This window comes from Drosophila montana, unplaced genomic scaffold, assembly GCF_035044405.1.
Source record: "Drosophila montana isolate Dmon_TW-CO22-7 unplaced genomic scaffold, ASM3504440v1 contig_3257_1, whole genome shotgun sequence".
In the NCBI taxonomy this organism is placed as follows: Eukaryota; Metazoa; Arthropoda; class Insecta; order Diptera; family Drosophilidae; genus Drosophila; species Drosophila montana.
In genome coordinates this window covers 549,613-565,684 of record NW_026998140.1, presented here as the reverse complement: position 1 = coordinate 565,684, position 16,072 = coordinate 549,613, and the positions used below count along the sequence as shown (strand labels likewise).

Genomic DNA, 16,072 nt, shown 5'->3' with positions numbered 1-16,072 from the left:
GTCGTTTCAGTTGGTCAGATGATGTCTGGGCATTTATTGTCAAAATCAGAAAGTTTAGTATTTGTTTCTGAATAGTCTTTGATCATTTTAAAAAACTCGACATTTTCTAGCACAAAATTCAAACACAAATTCCGTACGAAATTATTGTGTTTTTGTGGTAAGCGCCAAGTTGCTTAGCGCCTTACGCAAAGCATCCACAAAAAAAAAAAATCATCTCATTGCCGTTCCTCCCCCCACCCCCATACCCATTTCAACCCTCCCCAATTCCACAACGACAAATCGAACGTCATTGTGGTTTGTCCTCTGCATATTAGATTCGCCAAGAACGAAGCAGCATATCCTTATCATAGGGGACAAGGCTGTAAATGGAACGCGCAAATGTTTACTAAATTTTTAATGGATAGAATGGACAAAAAATTACAGCAGCAGCAGCAGCAGCATCTTCATCAGCAGCATCAACAGCATCAGCATCCGCGCCAGCAGCAGCAGCATTTGCATCATCATCAGCCGCAGCAGCAGCATTCGCATACGTTTCACGGCAATCAGCAGCAGCCAAAGACGCTTCCGCATCCTTTCCAGGCCAAGCTCGTGGCTCTGGAGGCGAAACTGAAGCAAGGCTCAATACCAAACATCACGACAACAACAACTGCAGCAGCCTCCGCGCCGGCAACAACAACAACAACAACAACAACCATGTCGACAGCAGCAACAGCAGCAGCAACAACAACAGCCGCAACAAACAACAAAAATGTGGGCAAGACAAGCCAACAATTCGGCAGCCGCCAGGTGAGCATCCGGGAGCCGCAGCCCAGCCGGGAACGTGAACGTGAACGTGAAAGGGAGCGGGAACGGGAACGTGCCAATTGCGGCATTGGCATGCTGGGACGCTATTGTGTGCCGCACGCTGGGCAACAGGTGGCGCCACAGCCGCAGGTGTTGCCGCTGCTGACGCAGGTGCAGCGCGTAAACAACGATCTGACGGACAAATTGTCGCGCATGGCACGCCGCAACACGATCAAATTCCGCGAACTGGCCGCGTTGCAGGTGCACGACAAGAACGCAGAGGCGCTGCAGGAGCTGCAGACATCCATACCGGAGATAACGAAAATCTTCGATGTCCACTGTCGCATCGGTAGCGGCACCTTCAGCACCGTCCTGCTCGGCACACTGCAGCGGGAGCGCCAGCTGCCGGAGGCGCAACGTCGTCGGTTCGCCATCAAGCATCACAATCCGACGAATCATCCGGAGCGCATCCTGCGCGAGCTGGAGTGCATGTTCCGCATGGGCGGCGATCACAATGTGATCGGAATCAATTGCTGTATACGCTACAACGATAATGTGGCCTTTGTGATGCCCTTCATGAGCCACGATCGCTTCCACGATGTCTATCGGAATCTCAGTCTGTTCGAGGTGAAGGACTATTTGCGCAATCTGCTGGTCGCCCTGCGGCATGTGCACAAGTTCAATGTGATCCATCGCGACGTCAAGCCGAGCAATATATTGTATAATCGTCGCACCGGCAAGTTTCTGCTCTGCGACTTTGGACTCGCGCAGCGACTCGCCGAAGATGGCAGCCTCATTCAGGCCTCGGATTTGAGCGGTGCTGCCGCATTGCTGCGCGACATGGATGCGGCACAGCAGCAACTGTTGCGCCACGAGGGCAACAGTGTCCAGGCGGAGGACGAGGCCGCCGCCCATCGTTTGCAGGCGGATACCGAGCGTCGAATGCGCGCTGCCGGCGGCGGCACCACGGCATTCGGTGAGTCCACCAATCAGCTGCAGCATCCGCAGCAGCAGCAGCAGCTGCAGGAGCCGAGCAAAAAGGATCTGGCCGCACAGAAGGCGGACACACAGCGTCTGATCAATCGCCTGCGCTACACGAACGCCAATGTCGATCCCAACAATTATGTGGTATCGACGAACAATATCCGGAAGGAGATGCACGCATCGAGGGCCGGCACGCCGGGCTATCGGCCTCCGGAGGTGCTGCTGCGATATCCGCACCAGACGACGGCGGTGGATGTGTGGGCGGCTGGTGTGATAATGCTGTCCATGTTGTCGTCGCTGCATCCGTTCTTTAAGGCGCCCAACGATTGTGCGGCGCTGTCGGAGATCATGAATCTGTTTGGGGACGTGCAGGTGCGCAAAACGGCCTTTATGCTGGATCGACTGGTGTTGATAACGCAAAAGGTGGCCGCTTTGGATTTGCGTCGCGTCTGCATGCGTTTCCGCTATGCGAATCACTTCCTCTCGCCGGAAATACAGAGACGCCATCGACGGGCCGATGGCAACATGGAGCTGTGCCGCCACTGCGAACAGGCCACCTTCAATTGCATCTGCAAGCACAGCAGCCATCAGCTGGAGACATACGAGGGACTGGATATGTTCCCCCATCATGCATACGATCTGCTTGGACGCCTGCTCGAGGTGAATCCACAGAAACGCATCTCCGCTGAGGAGGCGCTCAAGCATCCGTTTTTTATTGAACACCATCGCATCGTCTCCGGCGTGCCGCTGACCCATCAGATGCCGGCTGCTGCCGCGGCGCTGCGATCCCGCGAGTCGCTCCAGGGCACCGGTTCGCGCACCCTCACCCCGTACATCAGCTATCCGCCGGGCGTCAAGCAGCTCAGCAACATGGAGGCGGGCCACCGTCCGGCAGCCACATCGACAACCAATGTTTGACATCGTCACGTCGTAAACAGTTTAATTCGCGTTTTTGTACGGCCGACGCCCGCTAACGGGGCGCCAGCAAATTTTCTATTGAAAATTATTTCAAACAAATTGAAATGAAATATATATATATACATATATATATATATAAATATATATCTATATATGCATGGATTACGAATTCTGAGTCGAGTCGTGTCGCGAAATTTGAAATGTTCAAAAAGCTTCCAAATTTCCACCAGCATTAAATAAGAGTTTTGATGTTTTGTTCTTTTTACCGGTTTTCGAATTTATTGCTTGTTTTCTTTTTACTTTTTTCTAGAATTCCTTTTAAGCTAAGACAAACCTGCAGCTTGGGCTAGCAAATAGTGAAGTGAGGAAATATTTGAGCATATATACACCCAGTCTTAATCAGGAGTTGATATAGACGGATCCGTCCGCGTGCTCTCACATGCTGGCATATAGCTCGTGGTAATACCCATTAATTGTCTATATATTAAACATAGCTTATCAAACAATTCCTTATTCAATATCCCAATAGTTCCTCACAAAATAGATAATAGATTTCGCTGCAATATTTATTGACTGCAGGCTCAACAAAGCTTATTCCACACTTTGATGCTTCTACAGCAGCTTAACAGAGTGCAACTTTAACAGCTGTTGGCCTTTAACAGACTGTTAACAAGTGCATGCAGTTCAGCGTAATAAAAAGCATTGCATACTCTTAGGCAGCTGCTTAATATTATGTTATCATTGCTGACCCAGCTCTCAACATTTTGACGCATTTGTTTCTCTTAATGCGACTTAAATTAGCCGCTGTCCAAATTTTGTTCACAAGGATTTTTACGCGCACACACACAGTGAAGGCTTTTAGCGGCTCGTTCAGGGCTTAGTCTCGCTTACAGTTACAGCAGCATGCCCCCGCCCCACACCGCACGCTTGAGCTTTGCATTCTTTTGCAACAGCTGTGCAACTGAACTCCTCTGCTCCCTGCGGAGTCATAAACATTTCTCACACTGTCCGCCGCCGCCGTCGACGTCGTCGTCGGCGTCGTCGTTGGTGCCACAAAAGCCGCGTGCGCAGCTCGCCGGACACAATGCGGCTTATCAGCCCAAGTAAAAAGCAAAAAAAGAAATTGAGGCCAGTGTTTATCCGCCCACCGCATCTGGCCACGCAACTCGCCTCTGCGCGGATGCTCCTGCTTTTGGGCTGCGGCTGCAAATGGCCAGCGACACCGTCGGGCGCCGCTTTATGGCACATGATAGATTAGTCTGGCCGCAGGTGTGCATGTGTGTGTGCGGCTTACACCAACCTCTGTCTGTAGCCATGTTTTTTGGTCTTTTTTGTACATTTTGTTGTGTGGCTTTTTCAGCCCTTCACTTGTAGATAGCAGTCATTAAGTAATTAGAAGGGCGCTCAAATGTAGGCAACACTTTAGGCAGCTCTCGGGTTAGAGCTTAATGTTGTTGAGCAAACTTAAATGTAAAACAACTTAATTAAAATGCTACATTTAAACAAATTAAAGAGTTTTTAAAAGAGTGCGTAGCTAGTGAAGGAAGAGGAGGCGCAATATTGGACTAGCATAATCATGTTCATGTGAATTTAATGTTATGCTTGGCATTAAAATTTCAATTCATTTGCAATGCCCAATTTCGATTGCCCCAAAACTTTATAATAGTGCAGCATTTTAGCATAAACATCACTCAGAAACTCAATCAAATAGCACATAAAAAAATTTGACAGCGCAATGAAAATTAACTAACGTTGCGCTTTGGAGCACTGCCCGCGCCGCGGTGCATTTTGCAACACTTAAATGCCTTTCAACAGCACTGTGAAACGCGCGCACGTCAAATGTTGAATGCGGTGCAATGTCCTGACCCCAAAGCAACGCTGAACTGTTGGCTTATCCAAGGCTCACGTCTGTCCGGCTGTCTAACTGTGCATCTATCCGACTGACTGACCCTCTGTCCCTCTGTCTGTCTCTCTCGCTCTGTCTCGCTCTCGCTCTGTCTCGCGCTGTCATTTTGTTTGTTTGCTCGCCTGTCGCGCTTTGTTTGCCATCCGCATGCGTTGCCCCGTTAAGGCAAGTTAATGCGTCATGGTTATTTTTGTACGCTCATCATGAGCATCCAGGGATTGGGCATCAGGCATTGGGCATCAGGCATTGGGCATCAGGCATTGGGCATCCATAGTAACCAAGGCAACAACAGCAACAATTGCATCCATATCCACATCGATGGATGATGATGATGATGCGAATGCGGATGATGTTGCTGCTGCCAGCGCCAGCTGCTGACAATGTTCTTGGTGTCGGTTCAGTAAATGAAGAATGATGGACCAGCCAAGCACAAGCACACATATCATGCACAAACACACACGCACACACACACACACACACACACACACACACACACACCCACACACACACGCACACACGTACACAGTTGACTGCACTGGCTATAACCATGTGACGTTGAATATTTTGTCATCTTCAACGTGAGCCGCTGCAGCAAATGGGATTTATGCAACTTTTGTCTATAGCAGCAGCTCGCAAAGGTGAGAGCAGATGTTGCTGCTGTTGTTGTTGTTGCTGTTGTTGCTCTAGTTCTGCTTCTTGAACTTGAAAGTTAATTGGAAAATTTTAGCAATTTGCTTTCCACGTGTTGAACTGCTGCCGCTGCTGCTGTTGTTGTGGCCAATCGTGAAATTTGCTGTACAAAATATGGATTTATGTCAACAGCAGCAGCAGCAGCAGCAGCAGAGGGCAGCGGGGCACAACAACAGCAATGTCATGCTGGCAACATTGCAGTCATTTTTCGCGCTTTTCCTGCATCGTTGTTGTCGACATTGTCAGCTGCGAGCTGTTGGCAATGCATCACTGATTATGAAAAGCTGGCTAAAAGCTGGACTCATGATATATTGCTTTTGTTGTCGCCGTTGTTGCTGCTGCTTGTTGTTGTTTTTTTTTTTTTTTTGTGGTATCATTGCTGCTGGGCGAAGCTTCTATTGCCATCATAAGCATCATCATCAGCAGCAGCAGCAGCAGCAACAACATTCACATGAGAACACGTGAGCCCAGGCGACAATGATGAAGTTTTATGCTTTGCCACCTGCAACACACACACACACAGAGAGAGGGGGGCTTTAGAGTGTGTGAGCTGCAGATTTGGTGGCTGATTCTTGTTGAAAGCAACAACAACAACAACAACAACAGCAGCAGCAACAACAGCAACAGCAGCAGCAACAGCTGCAATGAAATGGAAACGTTGGCGATTTTTGGTTTTTCTATTTTTCTTTTTCTTTTTTTGACTTTGATGCGGTGCAGCAGCAACTGCACTGGCAGCAACATTTGCTGTGGCACGCTAAAACCATCAACAACACCAAACAACAACAAAGACCCTTAATGGCAACAACAACTCTGCCATTCTTGATAAACTCAGCTTAAATGGCAAGAAAGTGCACGTTACTCTCGTTGAATAGAGGAATCACTCTTTCTGGTATTTCTTCAGTAAATACAGGTGCAAAAGGTTTCTTTTTTTTGGATAGCTCTTGTATGCGTTGATTTAGCTGCGTTTAAATAGTAGAAGCTTTCAATTGACGAAAAGGGTATAAAATAAAGCGAAAACAAGCTGGAAATGGAATTTTAATTAAAACAGAGTGTCAAGTGGCTTAAAGAGGAACAAATAGTTGCAAATGTGTGGCTTGCGTTTTTTTGTGATTATTTAAAGAACTCAGTATTTTCGAAATTTTGAAATGACCCAGTTAAGCTCCAAGCTCCAAGTTAGTATATAAGGTCTAATGTGGCCAATTCTTAGATACTTAAGCATTGTTTTCATGGTCAACAAAAGCAGAGTAAATAAAGAAATATACATATTTAACACATTTCTGCTAGATTTGATCCAGCAACATTTTATTTCTTAGTTCAACGTTCAGACAAATAAGGCACTTACGCTCTTGACTAGTCACACATATATAAAAGGCAAATCTTTAGTTATATTGAAACAAAGTATATATATAAATATACATATTTTACCCATTTCAGCAAAATTTGAACCAGCAACTTTTAATTTCTTTGTTCGGCGCTCAGAGTCACTTGCGATCTGGCATATATAAAAGGCTGCGTTTTAGTTGAATAGAAACAAAGTAAATATAGAAATATGCATATTTAAGTCATTTCAGCAAGATTTGAACCAGCAACTTTTCATTTCTTAGTCCAACGCACACACAGCGTTCTAGTTGAATACTTCTGCTACAAACTTTCACCTGCTAAAAGTTAGCAGCCGTAAATATTTCTGCTCTCTACTTTTAGGCCGTGTTCCTGTCCGCATTGACCATCGACATAAGCTGGTCAACTTCTAATTGTGTTATTATAATAAATAATCATGACTCTCTATAAAAGTAAAGCCCTTTGTTGGTATTTGCCTCAAACATATGTGAGCTCCTGGCTTGTACTTTTTGTCCATTCATCTGTGTGCCCAATTCAGACAATCAAAATGATGTCAGTGAAAGGTGCGAACCACAAATGACGTCAACTGCTATCAAACAACAACAACAACAACAACGAGACAACATAAAAGTAATCCCGAACTGCAAGTGACAAACGTGACAAGCGGCATGATTAATTAGCAGACGGACAAGCCCCAAAAAACAAAAGGACGAGCCAAATGCGAAGCGAGGCAGGCAACTGGCAAATCACAAAAGAATGCGGCATGTCACAGTTACAGTAACAGTTTAAGTCACGGGCTACACTCGTTGAGAATACCCTGTAAAAGTAGGAGTTGATTGTATGCTTAGCTCGTGACACAGTATATATAAATAGAGAAAGCCATTTTTTCTATGCTCAAAAAAAGTTAACAGGATATTCGAATATGATATAATATAATAGGCTTTGCAGGGTATCTGCTAGTCGCGCTTCTCATTCACACATTCATTTGTTTTCTAATAGACACTCTAGACTTTGGCTTAGCTCAGCTACCGTTGCAGTTGGCGCCTAGAATCAATCAACTGTACCCTCGTTTAAATCACAGGGTATTTACGAGTCGTGCTCTGCTGTGGCTCAGTTGTTTTGCAATTAGCCTTTGGCTTTTCTAATTTTAATGAACCGCAAACAGAGAAAAACGCAGCGAACAGGGGCGCCAAAAATATAATTCGTGTCACATTGACGCATCCCAACGCAAGCGGGGAACGCAATGGAATGGAACACAGGGCCAGGTGGGTGCGAGCTGGGCTACAGGTGCGTGCGGCTCGCATTTATGAACTCGTTACACGTAATTAGGGTCAGCCTGTACGTGCGTGTGTGAGTGTGTGTAACTCCATGCGGGTATCTCTACCTCTAGCTAGATATCAGGGCATACCCTTTCCTCTCTCCATCTCTCTCTCTCTCTCGCTCGCTGACAATTAATTAGTGTGGGGCAACAACAGAGGCAGGCCCAGTGGATCTGGTCAAATGTGCGGCCTATTGAAATACAAAACGGTTTTTGGGGCCAGCGCCACAAAAGTCATAAAGCTTCTTTGGCCGCTTTAATTAGGCAGCCATGTAAATTAGCCAGAAGCAGGACAACCAGGCCAGGACAAACCAGACCAGGCCGATAGGCTCAGGCTCAGGTGTAACGCACATGCGAAGCTGCCAGCAGACGGTCGCACACTATTTATTATGAGGCGTCGCGTGTGTGGGTGTGTGTGGGTGTGGCCCATATCAGGACTCCACCCAGCCCCAGCCCCATCCCCCTCTGCAGCCCATTCCCTCCCCCCCTATATAGTCGCATTAATTGGCAGTGGCCATTCCATTTTAATTAGTTTTCGCAACGGTTCAAGAGCCCCTGGCGCCAGTTGCCAGTTGCCAGAGTCCGGCGTGAATTATTATGCCAGGCGTAATATATTTTATAAAACGCTGACTTCTGCGCTGCCTGTGTGTGTGTGTGTGTGTGTGTGTATGAAATTATGCAACAGCATATATAGAAATACACACACACACTTATATGACAGCGCTGCCAATGCCGTCGAATTTAATTGAGTTGCATTGCGGTGGCCGCTGTGGAATTTGGCGGATTGCAGCTGCCAACACGACGCAGGCCGCACTCTCATTTATCAGGCGAGGGGCGGGGACGGGGACGGAGATGGGGGCGGGGGGGGCGCTGTAATGATCCTGTAGCTGTAGGCTAATTATATGTTAGCTATTTGGAAATTAACAGTTCAAATAGCAGTTGAAATTCAAATAATGGTTAGCTGCGTATGCCTTCAAGCTTGTAATGTCAAGGATCAAGGAACACAGGCGGACATGTGACAGTGATCCATAACCTAATGCAGGGCAGGCGGAAACTAAAGCCAGTAGCCAGGCATTTGGCAAGAGAAATGGCTTTAATTTATGCCATAATTAAGTTAGAGTTGTCAAGCTTAACTGTATTTTAACGAGCCTTAGCTTATAATTCGCAAGTGGTTTTAACACAAATTTGATTAAATGGAATATGTAAAGTGACGCAATATTGAAGTTTAAGCTGATTGTTTTATGACTAGTCCTAGATAATTTCCAAGCACGATTTCTTCACTCTCCAAAAACTTAAGATATTTAATTGAGCCTAACAAAACCAAGGCGAAGACTTTTTTCTATACTTCAATGCCTTAGAAGCCTCTAGTATATTATTTATTTTCTGTAAGATTTTGTTTTATTGCTTATTATACTCTTTTCAAGAAACCAAATTTAAATATAATGTGTCTATAAAATACATATCAAATATTCAAGCATAAATAACAATATTAAGTCGACTCGAGCAACGCCGGGCAACTTCTAGCTTACAATAAGTGAAACGAACATTAACCGAACTACTTTCAGGAAACTTAAGACCACCACAGACGGCTTCAAATAACCCCAAAAAAAAAAAAAAAAATGCTTGAGGATTAGGAAACCTTAACAAATGAAAACCTCAAAAATGCAGCTAGAAAGTGGCCTAATAAAGAGCTCGTCTCAATGATCACAATGCAAAGGTCAACGAATTCAGAGATAGGTGCTCAAGAGGAAGCCAGTAATAAATAGCCCAAAACGAAGACCCTCAATTGCATAGAACCATCAGCGTGTGAACCGAACAACACCTGTAAATACTGGAACAACAACCCCCAAGGAGGCACATCTAATGCCACTTGACTAAGTCTGGGGTAAAGGATATTTTACATTCAGTTTGAAGTCAATTGCACAATGAAGTTGTTTTGATGCTGCCAGCGACAGCTGCCAGCCACTGACAGTTCCCCCCCCTGCCTGCCTGCCTGGCTGTCTGCTGCCCTCCTCCGCAGAGTCTGTTGAATGTAAAACTATATATTAATCAATATTTATGGCAGCTACGGGCATAATAACAAAAACCGAAGCCATCTATCAAGAGGCAGGCACAGAACGAGCACAAATTGAGCAGACCCGAATCGAGAGGAACCTGTTATGTGAGCCAAGTGCAGGGCAAACAAAGCCGGGCCTGAGGGAGGGGTACAGCTACAGGCAGAGGCCGACACAAGTCTGAAGGTAAAGGCAACGGCAAAGGCAAAGGCAAAGGCAAAGGCAGAGCTACAGTTGGATTCATGCTTGTATGCACTTTGACCACAAAAAGGTCAAGACGCTCCCAAAGATACAAACAGACTAAAGTATGCAGAGAGAGAGAGAGAGAGAGAGGGAGAGGGAGAGCGAACGAGTGTGACCGAAAGACACACTAGGCAATCAAACATATGTATACCCTGTAAATGTGTGCGCAAAGGCTAGTCACAGTTAGTCAAACAATATTTTTATTCCAAATTTAACATTTTGATCGATCTGCCTGGACATTCGGCATAAAGTAGATTATGCGGTCGTCTTCGTGTTTGTACTATCTATGTGAACTAAGTTTGCAGCGTTGCCAGATTGGGGAATTATAGTACAGCTTCTTCTTCCCATAGGCTTACGTGCCATGCTTTCAGTCTAACCTTTAATTAGCTCTGATAACCAGGCCTTTGTCTATTAAATTCCTTCTGAGATTCGAATCCTCATTGATCAAGTTTTTGTAAGGATGAGTGCCATATTTATCAAAAATATCCATTTTTTCTTTCGTTCTCTAGATTTAAACCTACTTTTAATGTATATAATTAATCTAAAATCTCAACATTCAGAGATTCGAATTCCGCCTGAGATTCAAATTCTTGACATATTTATCGAAAATATTTGCCCCCAAGCAAAATTCTTTTCATCTCAAATCTAAAGTTCATTCTCTGTATTTAGGCCTCAGTTAAATATATATAATTTTTCTAATAGACTTCTCAGCTAGGGTATTTCAACTTCTATACACCCAACTAGTCTTCGCTTTCTAATATTGCTCTTTTCCCAGACATACGTCGCTCTTGGGGTCTGGCCAGCAGCCCGTAACCAAATAGAGAGACGACGGACGGGACGGGCAGTTGGACTGACAACCGTAAAAGTGTTGCCTTTGCAATGGAATGTAAAGTCATCTTCATGCATAAATAAGCGTGTGCATGCCCCTCTCCTCCGCACACAAGCCCCTCTACTGTTGTGACCGTCAAGGCAGTCCACATATATTCCATATCAATTTCCATATTAAAATAGTTCGAGGCAAGTGGATAAGGTATTCTGTGGCAGAGTTTTCTTTGATTTGTTTGTGCGAGCAGCCTCAACGACGAGTGTATTTTCCCACATCATTTTGCCACCGCAGACGTCCAGAAATATTTCTAATTGAATGCACAGCCAAAAAAGGTGAAATAGTCATTCAGTTTCAGTTTATTTACTTTTTTTCCAAGCTACGAAAACTTGGACTGTCTGCAGTTTGGGAAATGCTTAATTTCATTAAATTTCATGAGATGTGCTTTTTTAGTTTCCTCTGGGTTCAGGTGTGAACTTTGATATTTATTTGGGTTCCAACAATTGAAGCTTTATAATTGATTGTTATTTTTCCATCCCTTTTGGGGTCGGGGAGAGACTTTAAATTTTGTTTGCTGATGCGGCAGTTTTTTTTTCTTTCTTGAAATGTAATTAAAATTGGACTGGGAAATGGAGTTGGTCTTAAAAATAGAAACTAAAGGTCTCAGCTGAGTTCTGATAAATGGGAAAATTGTAAAGAGGAGCATGCCAAATTTATGCGAACTCCTTTCGCAATCCTTGCTTTAATCACACTGCGACAATTCGCTTAGCACAAAATCAAAGTTTGACTGAAAAGAAGAAATAATTCAGATAGACAAACTTTTATTGCATTGGCATTTCGTGTGGTTTCCCCAAGTTGCTGTTGTTGGCCCTGCTGTGCCCTTGCAAAAGGGTATTATAACTTTGTGTTAAGCTATGTAACGCATAGACGGAGACAACTTTCACAAGATGAAGCTAATAAAGATTAGTTTAACCTGGGTAGGGATCTTTTGTATATTAAATTCATTTAAATAAACAAACTAGGCTTAAAAACAGCTTAACTTACAATTTTAGTTAGTCACTCTCTGTCAATTGGGGTCTATCTCTATATATCTATATCTCTATATATCTATATCTATATATCTATATATCTTTATCTCTCTATATATATATCTCTCTCTTTGTTTCCCCTTTCTCATTCATTTTGGTCTCTTCTCGGTTGTTTATTTTGTTTATCGTAAATTTAAATTTTTTCTATTAAATTAAATTAAGTCTTAACCAAAAAATAGATTTAAAATCAAATAACTCACGATTTTAGCGCCGTCTCTCTCTCTCTCTTTCTCAATTTAAATGCTCTTACAGTGTCTCTTTTTCTCTATTTTTTCTTTTGAGTTCACATTTCATCACTTGAAGCAAGAGTAGGTTATCAAGAAGATGTCCGCCTTGGCAGGCGAGACGCCTTGGTCCTGAAATATATAAAAATATATATTAATAAATAAACAATTTTTTTAAGAAACATAATATGATAGCTAAAACATTTGTATTTTAAAACATTTTGTTGCTGCACAAATCAAATCTGTTTAATTAAAAACTTATTCCCAACTCTAAAATGTATAAAGTGGTATATTATTTATCTTTAAAAAATATATAAAAGTGTAGCTTTATAAAATATACATACTCTTACTCTGCAAGGGTATTCAATATTCGCTAGCATGGCTAATTATTTGCTGGCTGTTTTCTGTTGCCCCTTGGCCAACGTTAACTGCAGCAGATTATTTGAAATTCAAGTGTCATTAAGTCGAGCGTTCGGGCGCTGAGCTGGCCTGAGCTGGGCTGGGCTCTGCTTTGACTATGTAGTTATGGGTGGGCGTGGCCATATGGGCAACTGTGGCTAGTGCGCGCAACAATTTATGTGCATTTATAATTGAAAGGGACAAAAACACACAGAAAAAAAAGCCAAAAAACAAAAGCAGAAGCAGAAGCAGCAGCAGCAGCAGCAGAAAACAAACGTCGCAGACAACGGACACAAATTGAATTGGCTAAAAAGTTTTAATTAATTTATTGTTACTTCAGCTACTGGCAGCTCCTCGCCCCGCTCCCAACCCCCACCCAAAACCAGTTGGCTGCTCATTTAAATTGTTTTGTTTTGCTGGGACACTTTTCATTTTCATTTCACATGTTGTTGTTGCTGTTGCTGTTGTTGATGTTGTCGAGTTAATGCATGGCTGCAAAAGTTGGCTAATTGTCTAGTGTGTTCGTCCAGCATCGAGCAACCCGGCCAAACAACTCAATTGGCGGGGGGGAGGGTGTCAAAGTGTACATGTCCTGGACTGGGTAATGTCCTGAGCTGAGTCAGCAGGTTTTTTTATTTGGCAGGACAAGAAAAACGCACGACCCCCGCAGTTTGACCAATCGAACGAAATCTTTTGGGCTCGCATTTAGCCGGAAGCAAAAAGTTTTGTAATTGAAATGTACCCTAATTAGAAACAAAAGGTAGGCTTAGCTGAATACTAATCTACCCTATTAGCATATTGTACAATTCAAAACGAATAAAAACGAGCTTAAGCTATATTTAGCCTAAAGACGAAGTCCTTATATTGCAAATCGTAAATGAGCTCAAACAAAGATTTGGTATTGGAAAAATGTTGTTAAAACTAACTTTAAATGTTAAGGCTCAGGAATGTTTATAAGGAAGATGTGTAATCTAAAGGAGATAGATGTAAGTAAAGGGTATAAATGATATTTAAGTATGCAAAAGAAAGAAGGGAACCCCGAAAATGTAAAACACTTGTAGACATATGGCTCTCAGTCTGGCACATATGTGAGGAGAATTGTAAAACTAACCCCATCAGAGAAAGGCGCCTCCAAAGGAGGCGAATCATTGAAATACCTCCGTCCCCTTCATTGTAAATATCCCTCTATGTTAATATTATATAAGTTACAAGCTTGAAACTATGCCTTCTTCTCACATTCATTCGCTTGGTAGAAATCAGAAGCTATTGATAATGAAGCTTGATTCAAAAAAAGACACAAAAACTTAAACATCTGCTTTCATGCGTTACAAACTTCATGGCAAAATTAAAATGCCCTCTACAAGCGTATTTAAACTTAGATTTTAAACGGCATTTTATCGGAGCAAGCTTTGTTTATTTTAAAGCAGTCAAGTGCAGAGAAACCTCAAAAATAATTTCCTTATTGTTTTGCTATGAATTTGATATCAATAAATTGTATGAACCTGTCCACCCTACGCCCCTTGTCTGTCTAGATATTAAATTGTGTGTGTTGCTTGACCCCCCCCCCCCCCCCCCACCCCCTCCCTGACCTAACCTTAAATCAAAATGCTGCAATTGCCACGGACAACAAGATGGGTGTGTGTGTGTGAATGTGTGTGCTTGTTGCTGTGACATTTTTATTGAATTTTAATTTATGCCTTTTAGCAGAGTTCTATGCGGCACACAACACACAAACATACACACACACACACGCACACGCACAGCCGGAGCTGCATCGAGGGGCATCTCAAGGGTTTGCTCAAATCAAAACCAAAATCAAAGTCAATAACCTGGCCAAGAGGCGGCTGCTGCTGCTGCTGCTGCAGTTCTTGCTGCAGCCGGGTTCAACTTTGAAAAACTGAAACACGGAAAACAAAAATAAAAAAAAATACATAAAATAAACAGCAACAACAAAACACAAAAACCAATTTTAGTTTTTGAAGCGTGACAACAAACGACATTTTCCAACCTGGGACCAATGTCTCGGGTCCACTGGACCGAGAGCTCGCCTTGTTTTGATTACCTGAGCGAGAGGCTGTCGCCCGTTGCAATACCCTTGACAAAAGGGTATTCAAATATTGAAATGAAATGGGGTACACATTAAAAGTCGACTTTTGTCGACTACACGAGCTCTATGTGCAGGTACTTGAGTCGAAATAACTTTAATAACTCTTTTCTTTAACTTTGCCTATTTATTATATTTTCTTCATAATATAGCTGTAGGTTCTAATAATGTGAAAAGGGGCATAGCTAGCCGGAAGGGCGTGTATTCTAATTAATGTTTTAAGCATTAAATATTCATATTCTTGTGTGTTAAATAATTGGCTAGACACTCGTTTTGTCGACCCTTAATAAACAATAAATAAATATATATATATATATATATATCAGCTTTAAAGCTAGCCTGATTTGGCGGTAAATGGGTTAAAGTCAGCCGGATCGTGGCTCTTTATCAGCTAACAGCAGGCTCTACAGTCAACAACAGAGTTTGTAAAAACTTTGTTGAATTTACAGACATGAAAAGATACCCAAAAGATGCAGTTAGTACGTAAATAGAAACCTGGCCTATATCATATAGCTCCCATATTGGTCGAACTTATTGAGCTTGTATTAAAAATTATACTGTTTTTCCACAGATCGTGATCAAGCCCTAATACTATACCATATAGGAGTTAAGATTTGAATACTCCCATGAAAATATCTTAAAGTGCTTTAGGTAAATAAATATACAACGCATCTGTGTCTATCTCCGCAAGGGTATTACACATTCGTCTTTATATTTATGTCCCTTCATTCCCTTCTCTTATTCTTTTTGTAGATCCGCTCTTGACCAAGATCTTGCGGCTGGGTTCATTGACTGGCCGCGTGCTGGGCGAGGTTCCATCTAGACACACATGCATATAAATGCAGCTAGAGATTTTTAGATATGATACCCAAATTTATGGCTACTTGAATGCGGCACTTTAGTGTGAGTTGCCGGCAGTCAGTCCCATTCAAACATGATGTCTTTTAATTTGTATGGATTTATGTAAATCCCGCCGGACGATTTGCCATATGGGATAAGCCAATATCGGACCGGGTTCACTGAACCCGAAAGCAGTTCACGCTAACTATGACAAACAACTCGCTGATCTGTTAATCCACAAGTGTTGGCAGCTGGCGCGTTGCATGCATCAACAAGTTGCGGCCACGGCGTTGACTCTGCGTTTGCCTCATCATCGGCGGCAGACAAAAACGAGCAGAAAAATAAAATTAAGAACAAAAA

General features: G+C 43.2%; 1 protein-coding gene and 1 long non-coding RNA gene across 2 annotated transcripts in view; one reads left to right on the top strand and one right to left on the bottom strand.

Moving 5' to 3' along the window:
• LOC135434001 (uncharacterized) overlaps positions 1–16,072 on the bottom strand; it is a 218,872-nt gene that overhangs the window by 38,353 nt on the left and 164,447 nt on the right. The gene's annotated exons all lie outside the window — the stretch shown is intronic.
• LOC135434028 (cell division cycle 7-related protein kinase) lies at positions 502–2,962 on the top strand. The gene has a single exon (XM_064690364.1). It carries the CDS (start codon positions 694–696, stop codon positions 2,683–2,685), a length of 1,992 nt encoding a protein of 663 aa, XP_064546434.1. The 5' UTR covers positions 502–693; the 3' UTR covers positions 2,686–2,962.

What these genes read in the sequence shown, in the direction of transcription:
- LOC135434028 (XM_064690364.1), top strand. Translation starts at nt 694, where the DNA reads ATGTCGACAGCAGCAACAGCAGCAGCAACAACAACAGCCGCAACAAAC.